This window comes from Gavialis gangeticus, unplaced genomic scaffold, assembly GCF_001723915.1.
Source record: "Gavialis gangeticus isolate Ggan-Ray unplaced genomic scaffold, GavGan_comp1, whole genome shotgun sequence".
Classification (NCBI taxonomy): domain Eukaryota; kingdom Metazoa; phylum Chordata; order Crocodylia; family Gavialidae; genus Gavialis; species Gavialis gangeticus.
Genome location: NW_017729015.1, coordinates 13,138,548 through 13,161,944, shown reverse-complemented (window position 1 = coordinate 13,161,944; position 23,397 = coordinate 13,138,548). Strand labels below are relative to the sequence as shown.

Genomic DNA, 23,397 nt, shown 5'->3' with positions numbered 1-23,397 from the left:
CGGGGGGGGGGGGCAACCTTCCAGCTCTGCAGCGTGGATGAGTGGCATGGTGTTGGTGGGAAGGCCAGATCCCCTTCAGGACTAGTGTATGGGTCAGTCTTCAGGTAATACCCCAGGTGCTGTGCCCATCTAGCTATGCAACAGCCTGACCCTGCATGCCCCCAGGTGCTGGCTTGACCTAGTGAGCCCCGATCTGATCATGTGCTGGCCTGACCCTGGACATCCCAATCCAGCCATGCACCAGCTTGACCCTATGCACCACAATGTGGTCACCTGCTGGCCTGACCCTGAGCATCCCGATCATTCACGCACTGGCCCAACCCTGTGCAAACAAAATCAGCTGTGTGCCGATCTGCCCCTGCGTACCCCAATCCAGCCACGGGCCAGCCTGTCCCCACATATCCCCAATCCAGCCACACACCAGTCTGACCCCACATGCCCCAATCCACCTGCATGCCAGCTGACTCCATGCACCCCAATCTGAGCATGGGGTGACCTCACATGTCTGTGTGACTGTGCGCAGGCATGATCTAGCACACTGGGATATGCCATCTGGCCCATGGACCTCCCCAGAGGTCCAGAAATTTGGCAGCAGGGGTGCAGCAATTAATGTTGAGACCACTTCTCTGTCATCTGTGGGCTGGATAACATGGCTCGGTGGGCTGGATCTGGTCTGGGGGCCAGAGGTTGAGCACCGCTGCCCTAGAACAATGTGCCTTGCCATCAGTATGCCTTCAAATCAGCCAAGACTCTTAGATAAAACTGACTAAGCAAATATTGATTCAGAGGCCAGCCTGCTTGTGAAACAGCTTCATCCTGCATGTTTAAGACTGCCCTTTCTCAAGGGCACTGGCTTCTTCACTCCCAATATCCACTTGCTTTGCTTTTGTTTATGAACAACTATGATCCTTTGTGCTCCTTTTGCATTACCGGCAGCAATGCCTCTGCATCACATCTCTTGAAGTCAGCAGGGCCCAGCCATGCTCCAAAGGGAGCAAACAGCTTTGGAGAGGGCAGATGACACTGAGAGCAACAGATGAATGGCTGTGACTGGTGAAGGAGATGGTGCAACATCCCTGCAGGCTGGAAAAAGTCATCTGTGTTCAGGAAATGTGTGTGCATTGTGACTAAACCACTGGGCAATTGCCGTGGAATAGCGAATGCTGTAGGTTCGCACGCTAGCTTACCTTGTGGTAACCCGTTCATGCTGCCATGCTCTGAGCCAGGGATGGGCACTCAAGGGTCTAAAGATCTACTGGTCTTCCCATGCATTAGCTCTGGGAAGCTGACTCCTCTTGGGCTATCCCGGTTTCCTATCACAAGGCTGAAGAGTTATGCTGGGCTTCTGTCTAGCCATCCTCCCCTCAACAAAAGCCTTGAAGCACTTGAACTGTGCCCCACAAAAGGCTGGTCCATGGCACAAGCTCCTCTTTACTTCTAACACGCAAGGGCTCTGCAAGCTGACTCTGGGCAATGCTGATATTTCATTACAGTTAATACTCCTGGGGAAAGTGTGGTGGTATTTGCTCAGGTCTAACCACTCACCCGAATCCTCCTTCCCCCCCTCGGGCATCACATATTTCAATGCTTATTTCTTTAAAAGGCCTTTGCAGGCACACTGAAACCACAGCTGAAATGTAGTGGGAGATTGAAGATGAGAGCCTAACATGCAGAGTGACATGAGCATATGCCAGCATCCAGGAACTAGCTGTCACCCTATTACCAGAGCTCCCTGCAAACCACTAGACAATAAATTTGAGCCATTATTATAAAACCAACAAGTTAATTTAAAACCGAGTGCAGTGGGGAATTGGGTAAGTGGAAGCCATTATATCTGCTTCGTGCCGATGTCTGTGGATCAAATTTAAAGCTGTGATAAGACTTTTTTTTTTTTTTTAATTTCAAGGCTCCTGATTAACTCTCCCTTCAACCTGATAATTATTCATGCCCGGAGTGGCTGCTTGTCATGGCAGGGGAAGTGACCTTGTGACCAAGTCATTAAGCAGCCCTGGAAAGCAGAGTCAGCAAAATGGGATCCCCCAAGCAAATCACTACAGGTGGAGGAAACGGCCTTGCTCTCACGTGAATGCCTTTTTGCTTTGGTCCTGATGGGTGAGCAACAGTCAAGGATAAATGTGAAAAGCCCAGATTTACAAACTGGAAACAGCTGAGCAAATGGACCAAGCAGGGCTGCACAATACTAAGGGGCTCTCAAGCTGCATTTCATAGACGGTCTCTGAAGCACTTTCTAATAGACCATGAAATGCTAGCTTGTAACTTGCTGCTTGCTTTTTCTCTTTCCTCTTGCCACGTCATCCCCTGAAGTTCAGCAAACACTCCCAAACTTGACAAGTGTCACTTTTCTACATGAGCAATTGCTACAGAGGACCACAAAAGTAGGCAATGGCCCATGAGCAGGGAGCACAGGGAGGCAATGGGAATAAGCAGGCTAGAAAACAGACCACAGGAGAAGGAGCCAGTGGCTGAATAGTAGCAAGTGGAGCCAAGCAAAGGAGTGGGGTGGCTGAGTTCGGCCAAGAGCAAGGCATGGGTCAACAGAGGCAATTTCCAAGACAGCATCCCTGTAATGAAGATGAAGTTTGCACTGGTTGAGGATGCCAGGTTTGAAGCACCCCTTCATCTGTCTGTGCCACTTGTTTCCCTTGGGCTCTGTGGTTCAAAGGGAGGCTGGTCTGAAAGTCCGAGAGGGAGAGTATTGTCATCTATTCCGTGACACCGAATTTTCCCTGCAGGGATGTGAGGTCCCCCACACCCTGTGAGTCGCTCGCCCACTCGGGAGCAGTCTCCAGAGCGGTTGCTCATTCCAGCTCTTTATTTCCCTCCCAGCTCCACCCCGCTAGCACAAAGATGTGGTCCCGTGGGGACTCCACACTTCCCTGCCCCATTAACATTACAGTATAATAGATCAACCAAGCAAAATGAAAGCACATGACCACCTACCAACACACCTTGGCAGAGGCGAACTCCACACACGCCGTCTACCCCCCAGGCAGGTGATGCGTGAAACGCCCTCCAGTCTGTAGCCGGGGAAGCAGGAGAAGGTCAGCATGTCCCCCACACCAAACTGTAGGCCCTTCCTGATGCTGTAGGCTGGGACCTCGGGCTCATCGCAAGGCTCCAGGTCATACTCTAGGGAGGGTCACAACGACAGGCTGTGTTACAGCATGGCTCATCAAATTCAGTTCCCTTGTCCCCCCAGGGTGTCGCAGAAGCTGGATGCAATGATTATAATGTGGCTCAGGGATTTGTTTAAAGCCCAGGTGCAGCTCGTCCTTTTGCAACATGGCCAGCCTGAGACCCAAATTCTGCTTGCACTGCTGCAACAACATGGGGTTTCACCCTAAGGACGCTAGGAGAGGGCTGGAGCTGTCCTCTGGATCCAAGTCAGTTCAAAATGCATTGGGCCTGTTCACCACCGAGGGCAAAGAGATACCCAGGGGGAGAAATCCAAACAGTAGCAATTTGCTCTCCCTTTGGGCAGGTGGAAAGGACATGAGAAGTCAGGACCCATCTCCTCACATTCCTGAGGAGTGCAGCTTCTTCACACCGCCTCTACTCTTCTTGACCACTCAGCTCCCACATCACTGTCACATTCGTTATCCTGACATGATACTGAGAAGTGCCTGACCAGCTGGAAAACCCCAATGCAATGCACCTCCAGCAGCCAACTGACATGTTGCTCCCTGCAGAGCAGGAGGAGGGAGAGATCTCAGCCAAAGAAACCAAGGGCAACAATTGTCCATTCTGAAAAATGCCAGTGGGATTATTCCCTGCCTCCTCTGTTTAGGGTTGAGCTGTTCAAAATATCATCCCAAAAGACCCACGTGCAATAAACCACTTAATATATTCACAGCCTTTGCTTTGAAAGCATGAGAGTGGAATGAGCCCTGAATTGCTAATCCTTAAAGTGAGTGAGATGCAGCATCCTGGCTGACGGTCTCCGAAGGAAAGTCCGTCACAATTACAGCAGGTGGGAAAAAGAACTCCCTTCACCGCAGAATGAATGGAAGGAATACATTGCTCACAGAGTTGATCTGGTTTTTAAATTAAAAAAATAGAAAAGAAAGAAAGCCTGCAAGCCCACCCTCCAAAATGCAAACGTTATTTGGTTTGTGACAACAAAAACCTAAAAATAGAGTAAATTCTGCTTTTCAGTTGTCAAAAAAACTGCAAACAAGAAGAAAATACTTTTTTTCCTCTACAACATCTTTTGAAAATATTAGCCAGACACGATCATTTCCTTATACAAACCTTGTTTTGTCAAAAAAAGCCATTTTTCCTTTAAGTCGAATGGCACTGAACAGTCTTTGACTAGCTCTGTTCAGCGGAGGGGATTAAGCTGATTATACTTGAACTCTTGGTTCCTGAGGTCCCAGAGAAGGTGTCTGAAACCAAATACTTAGCCTACTAAAACCTTTCCCAGGAGCTTAAAAGAGTAATCTCTCTATCTAGGCTTCTGGCAATAGCTGTGTCTATCAGACACTCATCAAACACTGTAGCATTAGTTGTCGTCACAATTGCTGTTACTTTTCTGCCCCACGAGGCAGAATTTTGCTCATGTTAGCTCAAGACCTGGAAGGCACCTATAAAACGCACAGGAGAGCAGCAAGACAACGACGTGGTTTTGTTTTATCCATGGGCGACCACAATGAATGACTCGTAAGGATGCCCAGTCAACTGGGATTGTAGCTACACAGTGTCGTGCTATCCAAATGTGTGAATGGACAAATACAGCCATGTGAATGGACAAATACATCTTTGATTCGAGAGGCAATTGAATGTGTGTTCAGGCTGCGAGCACAGAACATCCGACTGTGCTTTGTAATAAGAGCTCACACAAGCACAGGGGCTCTGTATGTGTGTCATCCCTTATATTCCATGTGCAAATATATATTTGCATGGGCCTCGCTCTGACTGCACCAAGCCTCTTTTTGCACTCAAAGCCAAATTTGAAAATTGAGAACTTGGCCTTGAGAAGCTAATATGCTGCCTTAGTAGATGGGCCTGAGCCTACGAGGAAGATGGCATGGTTGAGTGGGTCCCTACCCCTGACCTTGAACGGGACGAGTTTGCACTTGAACTCCAGAGACCTTTGTTTTATATCCAGCTCAAGCAGTGATCTGGTTTGTGACCCTTGGCGAGTCACTTCAGCTCTCTCTGTATCTTTATTTCCTCCCTTTCCCTTGACCTGACTTTCTTACAAGCACTGTGTCTTACTCATATATAGCCAAGTGCAATAGGGCTACAGGCTTAGGTGGGATCTGAAGGTGCTACTGTGATGCAAATATTACGGCAAATCCCTGGGCACCCACACAATCCACTAAGATCAAAGGGAGTTGATACACACAGCCGCAGGCTCTCTCGTATTAAATGCTGTACCTGTACATCCCTTAATACCCTCTAATGCTCCAGGCTGCTTGCTTTTATTACCAACTATCCTGTTGCAGCAGTTCAAGCAGAGAGACTCCAGAAAGAAAGGATCTTGCCAGTTCCCCAGTAATGCCATCAGGCTGATTTAAACCTAGCTGGAGCTTTGCAATGCATGCATTCTCTCTAGGATTTACTGAAGCCAGCTGCAGAGGCTGGGCTGCTGGATGAGCAGCTTGGTGAGCTGCCCTTGGCTTAGGTGCAGGGCCCAGGACCAAGACACAAGGAGTCAAGGGGACCAGGATGGCAGTGGCAATGACCAGTCCTGCTTTGCTCCTTGTCCAAAAAGTCCAGATTGCTTCAAGTCAATGTCCAAGGGATTCCATCTGCTACAGCTTCCTGGGTTGAGAAGGGGATTGCTGCACCTTGGTGGGGAATTTTTTTGTGGATAAGGAGCAACGGTATTTGGAGCAACGAGGTTCTGGCAAACCCACAGGAGGTGAGAGAGGAAGCAAGCCAGGCATCCCAGGAATAGAAGAGGAAAAAACACCAAGCTAGTTGGGAAGGAACAATAAAAACCTATGCAAAGGGATATCATTCCAGCAGATTCAGACCACTGGCTGAGCCTCTGCAAGGGTGGAGAACTATAATTACCCACATGCATTTTTTATGACTGCAAGGATCAGAAGACCAGGAAAAATTAAAATTAAACTTAAAAAAAAAAAACCCCACACACTTAAAATGCCAAATTGGAATGAAAGATAGGCAGACCGAGCAAGGGAATTGGTCTTTTACAGCCTGATCATCTGTTTGATTTTGGCTTCTGTCACCATGACCGGGAGGTGTCACCATCTGATACCCATTTAATGGCCAAGGAACAAAGTGAGTCAGTGGGTTCAACTAGTGGAGAAATGCTCCCAACGCAACAAGCATGAGCATAGCTGGACCCTAAGGTGCTTCCATCAATGGCAAGCATAGTGGAGGGTAGTGCCCCCTGGACTGGAGGAACTATGTAAAAAAGAAAGCTTGCTTTTCAGTTCAGGGCTAGACATTTCAGTGGGGTATTTTAAGGGACTTATCACCAGTGATCTGATGTGGGCATCTCTTATCAGAACTAGATAAATACATCTGGGAGGGAAGGCCCCAGAAATACCCCAGCCCCCACCCCCAAAAGTAGACTTCTGCACACTCCCCCTTACCTGAGAAGGTAATGTTGAATCCCTCATAGGACATGGAGAAGTCTGAGATGAAGCGAATCTGAGCAGAGAAGTTTCCAAAGAGCCCAGCGCTGAGCGGGGCCGGCAGGCGGGATCCAGTGAGCTGTTTCAGAGGCTGGGTGAAGCTGCCGTTTTCGGTGATTAGCAGGTAGTCGTGGCCATTCTCCAAGTGAAAGGTGTGAAAGGTGAAGAATACACCTGCAGCGTGAGGAGGGAAAATAAAAAACCAAACACAACAGGGGAGCACCCCACTTAGCAGGCAATCCATTTACAGGTCCACCACCACTGCACCAAATCAACAGGATGGGCATAGGTATTCGACTCCAGGACTTCAATGAACAGCAGCTTAACTGAGAAGACAAAAAGGAAACTGAAAAGTCTAGGAGGCAGAGGAGATAAAGAGCAGGATAAGGGTACAGAGGATAGTGCCTGAGTTCGACAAGACGGATCAGGGTTTTCCATTCATGCCCCACTATCATGAAGGGCGCAGGGTACAATATACCCCTAACCATCAGAGCTCAGACATGGGTTGTCACTGAAGCCAAGGGCAATACATTTATATGGATAATCACAGGATCAAGAGTGCAAATTGAAAAGGATCACAAGGATAAGAGGAGGATCAAGTGTGTCAAAAGGGATCCGAACACAGGTACTTAAGGGCATCGGGCTGACCTCTTAACACATGGGAGTTAGGAAGGTGCATTCACTGGGAACAAGTTATCTCCCAAGTGCCAACGGTAGGAAGTGCTCTGAAGCAGCTAGTGCTGAGCAGTGATGGGGAGAGAGGATGGTAGACTAGATGAAGCTTGGTCTGATCTGCCACGGTAAACCCTGTGAGCAAGAAAGAGCTTGCATTTTTAGCCTGACAGCATTTTGCCAAAACCATCATTAAAACCAATATTGCTAGCAATTACTACTATTAACAAGAAAAAATAATTAAAAGAATAAAACAATAATTGCATTAAAATCATTAAAGTATGATATGACCAGAAAAAAAAAAAGAATGAAAAGAAAGCTCTTCTCCCCCCTCCTGAAACTAGATTTCAATATTTTAAACAAGCTGGAAGGGTCTGACCTCACTTCATTTGTTATGGCTCTAGAAGCAGTGATGGATTACTTAAAACCTCACTCTCACCTACGCACTCATAAAATAGCAGCTATTTCTAACTTCCACAGAAGCTTCCAGCTGGGTGATTTCCACACTGGAATTCAAACACAATCAGACACCCTTGTTTTAAGCCAAAAGATCTGCTGCAGCAAAAAAAAAAAAAAAAAAAAAAAGGGCAGCACCCATTTGGGAAAAAAAAAAAAAAATGGAAGCAGCCTTTTGGGGAAAAAAAAAAAAAAATGGAAGCAGCCTTTTGGGGAAAAAAAAAAAAAAATGGAAGCAGCCTTTTGGGGAAAAAAAAAAAAAAATGGAAGCAGCCTTTTGGGGAAAAAAAAAAAAAAAGGGCAGCACCCATTTGGGCAAAAAAAAAAAAAAAAAAAAAAAAAATGGCAGCAGCCATTTGTGCAGAAAAAAGAAAACAAAAGCAAGCAGATCCTGAATCATGGACCCTGCCATGCAGCCTTCAAATGAAGTTAAACTGCAACAACACCTAGGAATGGAATGATTCCTTTGCATTTATAGGGCTACTTTCATCCAAAGCTTTTGATGCACTTTCCACTTATTAAGGGGCAGACTGCAACACCCTAACTCACACTGACTTCTACTTTATCCTATTCACCACCCTACCAAAATCTTGCAGAGGAAGACACTATTCCAGGGGACAAGGAATATCACAATCTGGACCTATTATGGCCAGAGCATAATGTCCTTCTCTGTACAAGCAACGCTCTGCAGCACTACCGATTTAAAGTACAAGGAAACCAAGAAAAGTCAGCAACCTATGACATGTCAGATTGGATCATACCCTAGGTCAGGGGTGGACAAAATGCAGCCTGGGGGTCAGATGCAGCCTGCCAGGCCACGCTATTCAGCCCATGGGGCCCCTAAAAAGTTTAGAAAATTTATATTTATGTGCTCCTGGCTGCCTATCGTGCGGCCCTCGACGGCTTGCAAAAGCTCAGCAAGTGGCCCTCTGCCCAAAATAATTGCTTGCCCCTGCCCTAGGTCCATCTACTCTGCAGTGCTCAGATCCTGTTGCTTCAATTATGACTATTCTGAATACTCTCAGTATCCATGGAAGGAACCAATCCCTTTTTGATAGTTCATTGTTCACCTGTCAGTAGAATAAAAACACTTAAGCATCAGGAACAGAGGATGCATGGGACTGGTAAAGGGGATTTCACCGGTAAGTCACTCACTCAGCTGCAATGTGGGAGCTGGAACATCTCAGTTGTGTGTCAAGCCCTGCCACTTGGCCTCTTCTTCACTAAACCTTGGTGATCCTCAACTTCCCAAATGGAACCACTTGTGTGAGTAACTGCTCACCAACAAGTGAATAAAGGGATCACACTTTATCTGATAAGCATTACAATCCCCTTGTAGGAAAAGGAAATATTGGCTCAGTCTGGGCACAAACATTTTAGTCATTTTTTTTCCCCATGAAGTCATCAGGATGACTGACATGGCTAAATGGTTCCAAACTTTTATCTTTCCAACCAGTGCTATGACTAGTTGGAAACAGCTGTAACAGATTTCCGGTTGAAAATGAGATGGGGTGAAATGAATAAAAATGTTTGCACTTGATTTTCCCCTTTTTCGACCAGCTGTAGAATTAAGTCACCATTTTACAGAAAGCACAGCGTATCTAAGGCATGGGGGAGTGATAGGCTCATGCAATGCCACACCATACGTGAGCTAATAGTAGACTCCAGATTCCCTGGATTTATCGGTTCTACCGTCTGGACCACACCTGCCCTCAGAGCAAGGAAATGGACCCGGGAGTCCTACCTCTTCCTCCTCTGCTTTCAAATTCACTCCTTCTTCCCTGGTTCATCTATAACAAGCAGAGCCAGTGAACAGCATTATCCCTATAGCAGAAAGGGCTGACTCTGAACTCATTTTAAACGATTTGCAACTGTGACTAAACTTTTGCTCAGCTCAGGAAATTCACTGCAGCACAAAATGTCTTGATACGAAAGCAAGCCTCCTTTTTTTACTTAATTGGGGCAAAAGAAATCCCTTTGGTCAGCTTCAAGTCACCAGATTAAAAAGCAAGGGTCCTTCCTTTTTTTTTTTTTAGCAGTTAAATATCTTTAAAAAATCATGTACCCATTAGCCCATAATATAAATGACTGTTTATGGGCCCATGAAAAAGGGTATTTTAACAGCCAAATTACTTCATTTTGGAAACTGGTATAGTGCTCATGGGCAGTAAGTAGAACAACATTTCATAAGGTCAGGGAGCAGATGACTTGCGAGATTGGTTTTTGTGATGCAGAACTTTTACCAAGAAGGTCGTTGGCTTGGAAAGGCACACGGTCCAACGGACTGGGAGTCGGGACTCTTTGGTCCCTTTCCCAGCTCTGCCGCAGATTTGGAAATGGCTTCACTTCTGCGTGCCTCTGCTTTCCCAGTTGCAAAGTGGCATAATACACAGTGCTCAAGGTCTACAGAAAAAGTCACCATAGAAGAGCCAGGCCCAGTGAGAACAACCAAACGCCTACACATGGCATCTGTCCTGCGGCCAGTTAGAGGACTTGTTTCCTTGTGCTGGTTCTGCAAGGTGGTCATTACTATCACACTTGGACCTGAGTGAATACTTTTTTGGCAGTCTCAACATGGAGACCCAAAGAAAAAGGGGGACATAAGCATCTGACTGAAAGAAAGACCTGGCATGACACTCTTCCCAGCTCTATCCACCGAGCTGTGAGTTGTCAAAATGTGACAGTAGATTGTGTAGAGGTTTAAAAAATGGCTGCATGTGTTACTCTGATGGGGTCCAAATATACCCAGACCCTCAGCTAAACTACTTGACCTCACTTTTCTAAGGAGAACCAGTGTGTACATGTGGGAACGGTGACCTGTCCCAAATGCCATGCTCTTGTAGTGCCAAAATGAGTTGTCTCTCAAGGTCAACCCTGCACAACTCCCCTCTCATCCCTTCCAGGAAACAGTTAACAATGAGGATCTTCAAATGTTTCTGGGCATCACCTCATAAAGGTGAATGGATCAGTTCACACCTCTTTTGTTCCAGGATCTCTGCAGGGATTATACCGGGTTCAAAGGTCTGAAGTTAGAGACTGACTTTCTTTAAAAATGCAAGCTGAGAATAAGAATGCAGCTTCAAAAGACATGCCGGCAAGGCACACGGGCATGTTTTATGTCCTCACCTGCCTAGATCACAGCTGGCCCATATAAACATGGTTTCTCCCTATCTAAGATAGCCCTGATTAGCAGGAAGCACAGCAGTGTATTGGATGCCCTTGGAGAAGCAAGGGCAAGGCTTTTAGAGGGAAGCTGCTGAGAACAATATTGAAGACAGCAAGAATAGCACCTGTTTTTGTAGGGCCTGAACATGACCTTAAGACTCAGTCACTTTTCATCAATGCTTGCATTTATGGCTGGTGCAACTGTTTGCTCAGGCATGAGCTGTAAAATGACACAGCATCCTGGTTTACACAAGCAGGTCTGTCAAGAGCAAATGTTTTATAATGCACGGTTGGGGGGGAAATAGCATCACATCATTCCACGGCAGAGTGGAAGAGCTAAGCTTGGATGTACTTAGGTATGGGGAATAGTGTTCCATTTCAAAGGAGACATTGTTATATTAAAAAACCTCTCAGTGATCAGATACAGTAAGATCCTTGATATTCAGATTAGAATGCATCAACCTTATGACAGACTGGAAGATCAAGGCTTTTTGCAGGAGACGTGAGCAGGAAGAATGAGACTGCGGGTAAGCCCCAGGCAATGCGCAAGTGAAAGCAGCCAGCGGACAGGAGGAGGAGAAAGGATCGATAAGTCAATTAAGACTTGCCCATCATAAATCTTTCATTAGAGTCAAAGCTAATCTAAGAGAGCATTTGAGAGGGAAGGCGAGGGTCTTGCTCTAAAGGACCTGGTGCAGGCTGGACAGGGACGTGGGAAAGGGGTGCTTGGAGCAAGAAGAATAAAGAGCTGCTACATGAACAGCAAAGTTAAGAGCTTAGTGCTTGCAAGAGAGGGCAAACCCACTGGAGCGTAGCACATGCAGGACATGGGCAAGCTGCCTGGGACTGTGCTGGAGCCCTGACCCAAGAGCAGCAGGTTGGGGTGGGGAATCCCAGTTTCGTTTCCATTAAACCTTCAGTCTCTCCACTGAGATGGCCAACATGGAGGATATATCATCCAGTTGAAATGCTAGCTGCTCAGCTGGGCACTTGCAGAGGTTAACTCTGCTCTGCTGAAGTCAATGGGAGTTTCACTGCTGACTTCATCGAGACTGGAAGCAAGCTGTAAGAAATTAAATTTCCAAGCTGCTCTCAATAACCCAGACCTTGGCCAAAAATGAGGATTCACCTCATACTGGAGGAAAAACAGAGAATGAAAACAAGAAAAGAAAGAGAAAAGGAAAGAACAGAACCAAGATAGAATAAAGCAAGTTGGGAAGACAAATGAGAGTGGGTGGGCAATGCTCACTCTCAAACCTGGAGAGAAATCAAGGCAATAAGCACAGCCAGGATCTTGAGATCAAAGTAGCTCCTGTTGCAACAGGAAGAGGCGTGCAAAAACATTGAGAAAGCCATTGGAAATGGGAAGATGGAGAGTCTGGGAATCAAAGTGTGGCAACATTAGGTACAAAATATCAGTCCTGGATTAGAAAGTTCAAGAGCAAAAGGAATGAGCTATGGAGCACAGAGAAAACCCACCTGCTTAGCATCTCAGAGGTTGAACCTGCCCAGCGACCCAATGCAAAGCTTCAGAAAATATAATGTATTGCACCCACCAGGGCCAACGAGCCTCGCACGGACTGGCAAAGTAAGCTCTAACAGATTCACAACTCAATAGGTGGAGACTCCACCAGTTCCCAGCTGCCAGTGCCACCGGTCCAACAACAGGACAATGAAAACTGCGTCAGGCCTGATCCTGGAACTGAAGAGGAAGCTGGACTGAGATGCCCTGGCAGAGGTTAAAGCCTGAAACAGCAAGGTCTGGATAGAGATTCCTTGCAGCTCTGCCAGCGTCTCTCAGCACTGGGATCCCCCAGTGAATGCCTAGACTGAAATATTCTTGGGGGCTTTGTATGAGGACTCAGGGCTGGACGTTGGAATTGGTATTCCTGCATTGGTAGAGCTGTGTGTAGAAGGGGCCCCGAGCTAGAATAACTCAGGGCACTGTGAGGTGCATGAGCAAGTACACAAGAGCTGCAAAAGGCAAACTGACCCCACACCTCTTGTTAATACACCGCAGTGACTAGTCTTCTGTCTTTAATGAGCACCAAAGTCTCACCGCAATTTGAAATGAAGGGGAGCTCAGAGAGGAACATGTTACAATGCACGAAATCCTGCAGGACAGATGCACCTCCCTTGAGGCTGCAAAGAGGCAACGGGGCAGAATTTGGTCTGGCTCCTGTAATCCTCCTCTGTTCCCACCAGGCCACATTCATCCCATCTCCATCTCTGTTGCTCGCTCCTGACATCAGTTTGTTGTATTGCTTCTTACACAAAGTAGGAGAGAGGTTACTGAACAAGGCCGGTGGATCTTGTAATGCGTTCGCCTGTAATTTAATGCAGCTGGGACCAGTCTGATGCAGTTCATTAACAAGGCAGAAAGCTCAGCTTCAATACAATCAGAACACATCTACAACACATTGTAGTCTGGTGCCTGGCTACATCTCATCTCCTTTCGGAAAGCATTAGATAAAAGGCGATCTTTGTACGTGCCCCTCTTTCATTATCCTGCTAAATAAACAGAGCTCCTCTGAACTCCAGGAACAAGGGAGAAGAGGACTTTTTGACATGACAGTTGGCTTGGTGCCAACTGATTTTAATTGCACGATGTCCTCTGTTTAACTGCTCTTTTCCCAGGGCACCCTTAATTGGGTTTTGCATTTTCCTGCGAGCATGGCTGCATCGCTTGATCCTGTCTCACCCGGGATGCAGCAGAAATATCGAAAGGGTGACTCGGCAGAGTGGAGGAATCGAGAACCAAACTTCTGAGTCACACCGCGGACAACTGGTGACACCTGGATATGCAGATGGATGCTTGAACAAGGAGAGAGAGTCCAATCCATGCTAGCGTGTATTTCCAGTTGGCTGGTGATAATTACAAAGGGAAGATCCTAGCCACGGACAAGACAATGGGGGAAAATAAACTCATATTCTTACTAACATGAACAGTGGCTTCCCGCTAGCCTACAGACCCTTTTTATGCTAGGATTGATGTCCTTTCAATTTTCCTGCAACGGTGGGAAGTCTGATGTAGGCAAAGTGCTCGAGGGTCGTAGCATTTTAAGTACCACGGGTGGATTTTCAGGAGACCAGATGGCTGTATTTTCTGATACGCAGCAAAACATTTTCCTAAGAGCCCAACTCCAGTAAGGGACCAGCTTTTCAGAAGATCTCAGCCCCATCACCAATGGAGCTGAGCTCTGTGGACAACCTGCCATCACGCCTTCTTACCTTGGATAAAGAGCTAGCAGCCACCTGCATTTGTGAGCTGGCTGTAGCAGCAATGGGACACTTCTGGAGAAGAAAAAAGGCAGACAGACTAGCATCCATACAGCTCCACTGCTCGCACACAAAGTTTGCGTTGAAGCTCCCCATATGTGGTTAAAAGACATTCCTTTGATGTTAGGGAAAAATAAAGTGCACACACCATCTGAATTGTATTTTATAAGAGGGTATCAGTTCTCTATGTTGTGCATCAGCTTAGCAACAGGATAATATGTCTCATCAGAAGCGCTGAATCCAAGGCAGAGTGGATTAATGAAGAGTGGATTGCCTCTACTCAACAAAATACTTTTCTCAGCATGTGAAAGTTCCCTTAATGCACTTGTGCTTTTCGCTGACAAGTTTATATGCTTTCATAAAAACAGGCATCACAAAATTGGCAGATGATAACTCCTATCGTATTGCTGTGTGGTATAACTAAAAAGACAGGGTTATTTGAGAAAGCATAAAACTGTATACGGAATATAAACTGGTCAAGCTGAACCTTAGGCAGGTAGGGACGGGCTTAGGAAGAAATCTTCCCTTGATGGCAATGAATTCTTTAATGGCCTGTTATGGAGTTTCTTGCAATTCTTCTGAAACACTTGGGACTGGCCAGATCCAGTCTAGCAGTTCACATGTTCTTAATTAGAGGGTCTCTCTGATCTACAAAACTGGGGAAGGTGCAGGGAGCTGATCAGCTGCATCTCAGATTCATGCAACAGGAGGATGATACTTAATGCACTGTTGTGAAGCACTTGGATTCTTACAGGCGAAAGTGCCACGTACACACATGTGAAATACTGTTGCTATTATGGCAGCAGCAGTCCTAGCTGGCTTGACTTTCTTTGGTCATTTGCCATCAGCCATTAACGTACAAAAAGCAAGAAACAGGAGCAAAATGAAGACTTAATGCTCCGTTTCAGGTGCCTGTAAACCCTGTGTCGCTCCCTGACCCTGTGGAGTGGGGGATGTCCGACATAATCCGATTGCTCGTGATGCAATCTCAGGAAGTCAACCTGAGAATGGGGGGCAGCTGCTTGTCAAGTGGTACTGGGAATCAAGGGGTAGAGAGATTGATTCCTGGCTGCCATGTCAGTAAGAGGAAAAAGACTGAATAATATCCATAAGGGAATGGCTGAATGCAAAGCAGTCTGAATCAAAACCATGGTCATGCTTGGTCTTCCTGCAGTGCATTTCCTCTGAAGACCTCAAGATGCTTTCAAAAAAGGTGGCTATACTTTTTGCTCTGTTTTTAACAGGTGGCTACACTGGGGCAACAGGGGATTAGACTAATTAGCCCAAGTTCATGCAGGACCCAGGAGTCCTAGCTCCCAGTCCCCTCTTGTAAGCATCAGACACCACTGCTGCCTCCTCAGACACAGTGGTATATCAGTAGTTGCTGAGCAAGTGCCTTTGTAAGGATGTGGAAGTGGGACTATCCTTGCTGTCTTCACCAGGACGGGACTGACCAGGAAAGCTCAGCAGAGGAGTTGGACCCTCCGCAACTCGGATAGGTTTGGATATAGCATTCTGCTTCAGGCAGTTTGTGAAACCAGTCTCCAATGCAAAAAATGAGTGGCACGTAGTGGTATTTGTGGGATACCCTGCTCTCTGTTGCAAGCCAACCTTTACGTGGGGCACCATCCTGTTCACTCCCCCACACAGCATCTCCCTCACTCCCCTCCTTCCCCAATTTAAAACTGTCTCACCTTTCCCATGAGAAGTCTCTATGGTCCAAGTGCAGTTCAAGTTATTTGGGTAGAAATCAGGGAAACCTGGAGATAAGATGGTGCCACTGGAGCCACGAATGTAACCTCCACAGAGAGCTGTAAAAATCAAGAACAAAATAATAAAATAAAATAACCCCTCCCCGAACTCCCTGGATTAACCGGGAGGAAGGACAGATGTTACACAAGGCTTCGCTGGGGAACTGGAGGCAATGCAGGGTCTAATGAAAACTGGCCTTTGCATTCTATGCTTTCCCAGAATAAAAGAGCATGGGGGGCACCTGGATGAAACCCCAACTGAAAACAGTTCAGAGGTTTAAGGCAAGCAACTCTCAAAGCAGCACGCAGACAGCCGACAGCACTTCAGAGGAGCTACACAGACCAACTAGTTTTATGACCAATGGCCAAGTACTAACACCATGCAGACTGAGCTCACTCAGGGACTGAACCATATTACAGATGAGGCACATAGAAAAGGCAGTATGGGAAAGGATGCCTTCTGTTCTCTCACTTTTGGGGTTCAGTGGAGACCTATTATCTCCAGGGCTATGAACTGGACACCTTTGATGCATCCCAAATTCAACGGACAACTTTCTACAGCTGGGGGGCTATTTGTCCCTGGTAAAAGCCGACACCCCTTCATCCCATAGAAAGCTCTTGTTCATGAAACCAGAAAGAAGGTACCCAGAATACGGGCTGTTAAAACACCAACCATCACTGCTCCAGGGACCTCCAGTAATTGTGGTAAAAACCTGCGCTGGGAAAAAGGAACGCCACCGGGTTGTAATTGCTGCCTTGAATACCTGCGGGACCTGCCGCGATATCCTCGAGTGAGACCAGGAGGCACTGCAGTATGGCAGTTGCTGCAGAGCTTTTAATGGCCCTGACTGTGCACCAAAATCATCCTGCCTTGCCTGGGGTATTAGCCATGAGATTCAAGTCAGCCCGGGATGTGGTGCTGATTGTTCACTGCCCTCGCTTCCTCTCCTGAAGATATTCTCCTCTCAAACACTTACCCTCGCAGCTTGGTAGAGGCCTGCTCCACTGGAAGTTCGGCTCACACTCCAGGGCTTCATTGTCGCTCAGGGTGTACCCCGAGTCACAGCTGAATGTCACCAGTGCTCCAACATAGAAATCATTCCCGTGGCGTTGTCCGTTCACAGGAATCCCAGGGTCCAAACAATGGTCGGACTGGAGCTTCACAGCTGCGGCAAACAAACCATCAGACTTCCAGCAGGGACAACCAGCCCCATAAATCATGTGCCAGCTGCTCAGGGAGGCAAGCATTCATCAGGAACTTTTACATAGCTCTCATATCATCTAAGAAATACAGGCAAGACCTGGGGTGGCTCTGGTTACATTCACCAGCTCCGGCTCAGTCATGGATTGGGAAGCACAAGGACATCAGTCTTCAGCCCATGAAGTGGGGAGGTTTGGTGTCACAGGGCAATTCAGGAGTATCAGTGAAAGGGCTGTGCTGTATGCAAGACACCCAGGATGGGAGGAATCACTTGGAAGAGGGCAGGGGGCTGCCAAGATATGGCCCACAGGGCTCTGGCAGATGCTGCCTTAGGACTGAAGATTACCCAGAGAAATCCCATGGCTGCATTGGAGAAGACTTGAGTTTTGGAACAGAAACTGTGGAAACTCCTTGGAAATTTTCAAGAGCAGATTAGACAGACACTTGGCTGGGATCATTTAGCCAGGGATGATTCTGCCTAGAGCAGGGGGCTGGACTATGAACTTGTGAGGTCCCTTCCACCTGACTTCCCTATGGTCCTATGATCCCTCTCACACCTTTGATTTAATCGGAAAGCGGGATTCTCTGTTAACTTTGTTCTATTTTGGTGCTTGCATCTACTTTGGTATATCCAATCAACCTGTTGAAAAGGGAGGGCATTGAACAGTTCACTGATGGAGGTGGTGAGTGAAAAAATCCACAGGCATCATGCTGGGATTATTTATTCAAGGCTGTTAGGTCCCAGATGGACAGGAAAATTACATTTATTTTTTGTTGTCGCATTTTTGTCTCTGAATTGCATTTGCCTGCATGGGTATGGGATTCATAGAAAAATGTAATTATTTACACTGAGAACTACTGATATGCCACACAAATCATAGAACCATAGTAAAATAGATCTGAAAGGGACTTCAGGGGGTCACAGCGACTCCAACCTCCTGCTCAAAGCAAGATCACATCTGTCTAAATCATTCCAGACAAGGATTTTTGGAGCCTGTTGTTAAAGACTTCCACCATGTCCCTAGGTAACCCATTCCAGTGTTTCCAGTGAAGAAAGATGGCTGGTTAGAAAGACTCCCAAAGAAGCAATGGCAAATGACCGACTTGTATAGATAGCATCTGAAAACAGAGCTTGCCTGTAAGATCAATGATTTCACTCAATCGATGGCTACAGAAATACAACTGCGCTGGACATGTTAACTCAGTCAAGTAACAGCCATCACCTAATAATCACAATGCTTAACAAACATGATTTCCTCCCTATAAAGCAAGCCTCAGAGGCCCCACTGGACTATTTTATTGACTGCAGAGGTGCCATTGCAACATTAGCCGCTTGTGAGAATCTCCATTTATCCTATCTCCCAGGCTATGGCTCTGCTGATTTTATCCCATCACCTTGGGAACAATGGAAGGAGGAAGTCAGATCCGCTTCTTCTAAAATAATTCTATTCTGCAGACATTTCTAGTTGTTAAGGAAAAAAAAATCAATAATTATGATCATAACATAGAGGCTGTTATTGGCTCATAATAGTTCCAAGGCCTCAAAACACTTGACAGTAATAGTGTTAACTGCATGGCCAAGGGGAAAAGAATTGCCAATGGGCCTTTGACTGAATCCTTTGTGCTGCTGGAGAGGGCATAATTATTGGAGGTTGCACTTACTTTCATATCGGATCTGAAAGCCGATGTCGGAGTGGCTTTTGTCGGTGGTGAAGAGGAGGTAGAGGTAGTTGCTTGTGCTAATGAGGAACTGGGGCACTTGAGTTCCATCATATACACCTATCAGTGGGGAAGAGTACGACCTGCCGTCTCGCACCTCCAGGGTGTCGTAGTTCACTTCGGTCTTAAACCTGCCATGGACATAAGAATATATATCAGTGAAAAAAAAAAACTTTAAAAATCTTTCCGTTATGTTTCTGAAGAAGGCTGTAATTACAAGCGGGCAGCTAATACACTGGACTGCGAATATTTAGGTCTGTTCTCAGTTCTATCAGAGGCCTGACCTGTGACCTCCTAATTCTGATTTCACCTTGCTTTAGGTCACGTAGGCAATCTGTAGGTTAGAACAGAGAACTGGATTTGGGTTCAAGTCCCTGGAAATTGTCCACAAGCAGTATGATATTTTTCCTCTCATTTTTGCTCATTTTTATCTTAGTGAAAGGCGATCTGAGTGCAGTATTGGAAGACGGAAGCCCAAGAGTGCAAATAAGACTGAATCCATCTGCAGATTGAACTGCAGTGAGAATTAGTTGAAGGAGGATCAACTGAGAAAAAAGTTAAAAATTCCACTTAAAAACAAGTTACACACACACACACACACACACACACACACACACACACACACACACACACACACACACACACACACACACACATATAGATATACATCTATATATATCTATATCTATAGATATCTGTATCTATATCTATAGAGCTAGCCATCTATATATCTATCTATATACATCTATGTATCTACAGGTATATATAGATAGATACAGATAGATACGTCTTGATCTTTATACGAATTGAAACAAAAGCAGAAAATAAACAGCAATTTTCAGGCAGCTCAACAGTTGGTTAAATAAACAGAGGGAAATATTGTACCATGCATTGCTTCTATTTTTTATTCTGGATTGTTATATGAATGTTGGGAAAAAAAATGACTGGCTGTAGCACAAAGCTGTAAATGCATGCCATTATTCAGTCCTGCGTATAAGCCCTGATACAGCAGCCATTGAGGCTGGTGAAAATCCGTGCAGTGACTTTGGACCCATACAAAATATTGATTGAAAGGAAACGACGTTGTTATTTTTATCTGCAATGACTACCTGTCAAATGTAATTTTGATGGGATATCCTGGTTGAGCCTCTATGACCCACACGCAGTTTAGAGAGTCCTTGTAGAAACCAGGCCAGCCTGGGGACAGGATCATTCCACTCAGAGAAGTCAGGTGCCCACCGCACGGAGCTAGGAAAAGATGACATGGAAATCAGGTGAAAGGTATCAGAAAACAGACAGGCACTTTCAATTTAAATTGAGGGGAAAAAATGGCAAAAGGGTCAATGTGCCCATTAATGCAACACAGGGGACTGCAAGGAATGCCTGTTTCACTCAGGTGCTATTGATTCTTTTATTACAAATAATTAAAAACCGGATGAAGTCATGCAAACCAGGAAGAAACTGCTACATCCAATGAATATTAGAAATGCAGCAAATAACTCCTGAATCTATAGGACAGACAACAACCCTATGTCTGCTACATCCTATCTGGGACTTCATGGTCTGCCTAAGCAACAGAATATACGAGTCTACCTGGAACCCAGAGCCATAAGCAACCACAGGACTATGGTATCTCTTTAAGGCTGCTGGTCTTGCCCTGTTGGCCCTCAGTGGAGCTCTGGGAGGTACCAAAGAACTAAAGCAGTGGAGGAAAATACACTATTGATCACTCCTGGACACAGAATATTTGCTGGGGAAAATCTAATAGTCCTAACTGGCTGGAATGCATTCTCCCATAAGCAACTAAATAGGTTAGAAAATGCAGCTAATCCAGGGGTAGGCAAAATGTGGCCCATGGGCTGGATGCAGCCCACCAGGCCATTCTGTCCAGCCCACGGGGCCCCTAACAAATTTAGAAAATTAATATTAATCTGCCCTGGGCTGTCTGTCATGCGGCCCTCGATGGCTTGCCAAAACTCAGTAAGCGGCCCTCTGCCTGAAATAATTGCCCACCCCTAACTAATCCTACGTGTTTCTGAGTATCCTTGGGGGGATTTGGTGGCAGCTTACAAATATATCAGGAGAGAGCATCAGGGGCTAAGTGAATGCACACCTTCCTGGGGTGATTTGACCCCAGCAGTCTTTCCTGGACAGAGCAGCAAGGCTGGACCTGCTGATCTCACAAGGTCCCTTCCAGCCCTAAATTACTGTGGATACTTTGCTTGGTGTTTCACTGGTATAATTAGACATCTTAGCACCTCAAGTCCCATTCAGCTAATGGACGCATTGGTATCTAGACTGGCATATCAGTATGTAGACCAGCAGTGTTTGTACTTTATTTTCACAGTAAGTTTAGGGCTTGTGAAAGTCCATATGCTGGGAGCCTGAAGACTTCTGCTTAATTTCGTTGCTCCAGAATGCCTCCTAATTCCAGTCTCCATTTCTGTCCTGCCCGGTTCAATCTCTATCAAGAAACAGCGCCCACTGCGGCAGTAGCCCCGAGCTATTCAGGCTCTCTCAAGCCCCTCCTTCATTTTCCAGCTTGCCATCTTTGCAAGCAGAGATGCTCTTTTTCAGATATGTTTTTCTTGCCCATTAATTTTTCAAACTTTAAACAGTATTTTTTAATACAGATACTTTTCCTTTATTTTTTAAAGGGCTAATTATAATTTGCCTTTAATGGAGCACATACTGGAGGGTGAGTCAAAGGCAAGCTGCAAAGATCACAGATAAAGGAACACAAGTTAATAGCATGGGGTTATCAAAGCTTCCAAAGATAAAAGCCAATACAAAGATTACTTTATTTATTTCTCTCCACCAGCTGGAAAAAAATGCAAAGTTAAAGGTTCAAGCTTATGAAGGGAACTGAAATCTTGAACTGGTCTCCAAATTACTTAATTTGTCAGCTGTCTGCAAAAATACAATAATACAAAAAACCCAAACCCATCTCATCCTGAACAATAATCATTCAGGACAGCAAGTACCCTCTTCTCTCTTTAATGGGAAAGACAATAAAGTGGACTATGTATTTTTTGCCGATTGGCATTAAAATGTGGATGGGCAATTACTAAAATTATTTCTCAGTACTACCGGATCTGTAATTCAAACGCCTGTAAATATCATTCTGGCATCTTTTCTCTGAGAACAGAGGGGAAAAGAGGCCTTTTAATTCCTAACGATCTCTTTTCATTTCACTTCCCTTTTCCACACTAGAAACTTTAAAGCACTAGGAGCTGCTTTGAAATCCATGTCAGTCTTTATTTCTTGCTCCTTTTTTACTTTATTTTTGGGTGCAATCACAGACATATTGGCATGGAGCTGTGAACCGCAAAAATATGCAACTCCAGGGCCCTTTTATAAAAGTCTGATGCACTACATTGTCAAAGATACACGGAAGAGTCACACGTATGACTGAATTTCTGTAGCAAGCAATTCATTGCTCTTTTTACTGCAAAGATCTGGACCTTTTACTTTCTTGTATTATTTAAAGAATACATATGAGTGTTGGTCTAAAAAGTCAGGGCTGGAAAAGAAGAGATTCTCCACACTTTCCTTCTTTTTTTTTCTTCTTTTCTTTGCACCCCATGAGAAGACTGGTAACAAAGAACCTTTTGTGATAAGCAGATAAAAGCTTTTTCATTACTGTTATTATTAGACAAACACCTGCTTGCTGTATATGAGATAATAAAAATCCATCATTCATTTGGGAAAAAAGAAGCAAAATTAATTAAATTAATTATTCAATGATTATTGGGTTGTTCCTGAATGTTAAGCACGTGGCACATAGAGATGAGATCCCAGAGCTAGATATACCATATGCGTACCTGTGAAGGTGGGGTTAGAACAGGGGTGAGCAACTATTTTGGGCAGAGGGCCGCTTACTGAGTTTTGGCAAGCCATCGAGGGCCACATGACAGGCAGCCCAGGGCAGATTAATATTAATTTTCTAAACTTTTTAGGGGCCCTGCGGGCTGGACAGAATGGCCTGGTGGGCTGCATCCGACCTGCGGGCCGCATTTTGCCCACCCCTGGGTTAGAAGGCCAGTCTTTCACAGCTCTAAACGGCTTAAATCTTGACTCTGCAAGACACCAAGGATCTTCCCTTAGGATCCAGTGCTGCAAATAATTTTGCATGGATTTGACTTCCACACAGTAAGGCATCCCAGTATATTAACAAGCTGAGCATGTCATTAAACTTGCTTTGCAGGACTGGGACCCAGTAGCTTCTTCATTCTGCCTAGGATGCAGACATGAAAAGATGGCAGCCCTCTCTCCCCACCCTTACCCCTTTCATTTGCAGACACAAAATACATGTAGTTGTGTATTTAGGGTCTGATCCTGCAATTTGCTAAGTGCCGAAATTTTCTAAGCAGTAGGCCTGTGCGAAGCGGCTAGTATTCGCTTCAGATTTGGCTGATTCAGGGGACAGTGATCCGATTCGGTGATTCAAATCATTGTCCCGAATCCATTCGGCCGAATCTGATTGGGAAATTTGGCTGCTGCTGAATCTCTGAATTGCCGAACC

At 45.7% G+C, this 23,397-nt stretch overlaps 1 protein-coding gene across 3 annotated transcripts in view; it reads right to left on the bottom strand.

Annotated features, from left to right (window-relative positions):
• Positions 1 to 23,397, bottom strand: part of CSMD2 (CUB and Sushi multiple domains 2) — a 795,490-nt gene that overhangs the window by 220,611 nt on the left and 551,482 nt on the right. For all 3 annotated transcript variants that reach the window (XM_019512241.1, XM_019512243.1, XM_019512242.1), the window contains 6 exons: positions 19,982 to 20,120; positions 18,816 to 19,003; positions 16,930 to 17,118; positions 15,896 to 16,012; positions 6,588 to 6,803; positions 2,962 to 3,150 (listed from right to left, as the gene is read on the bottom strand). In XM_019512241.1, coding sequence (XP_019367786.1) covers positions 2,962 to 3,150; positions 6,588 to 6,803; positions 15,896 to 16,012; positions 16,930 to 17,118; positions 18,816 to 19,003; positions 19,982 to 20,120 — 1,038 coding nt within the window. The remainder of the gene's footprint in view (positions 1 to 2,961; positions 3,151 to 6,587; positions 6,804 to 15,895; positions 16,013 to 16,929; positions 17,119 to 18,815; positions 19,004 to 19,981; positions 20,121 to 23,397) is intronic.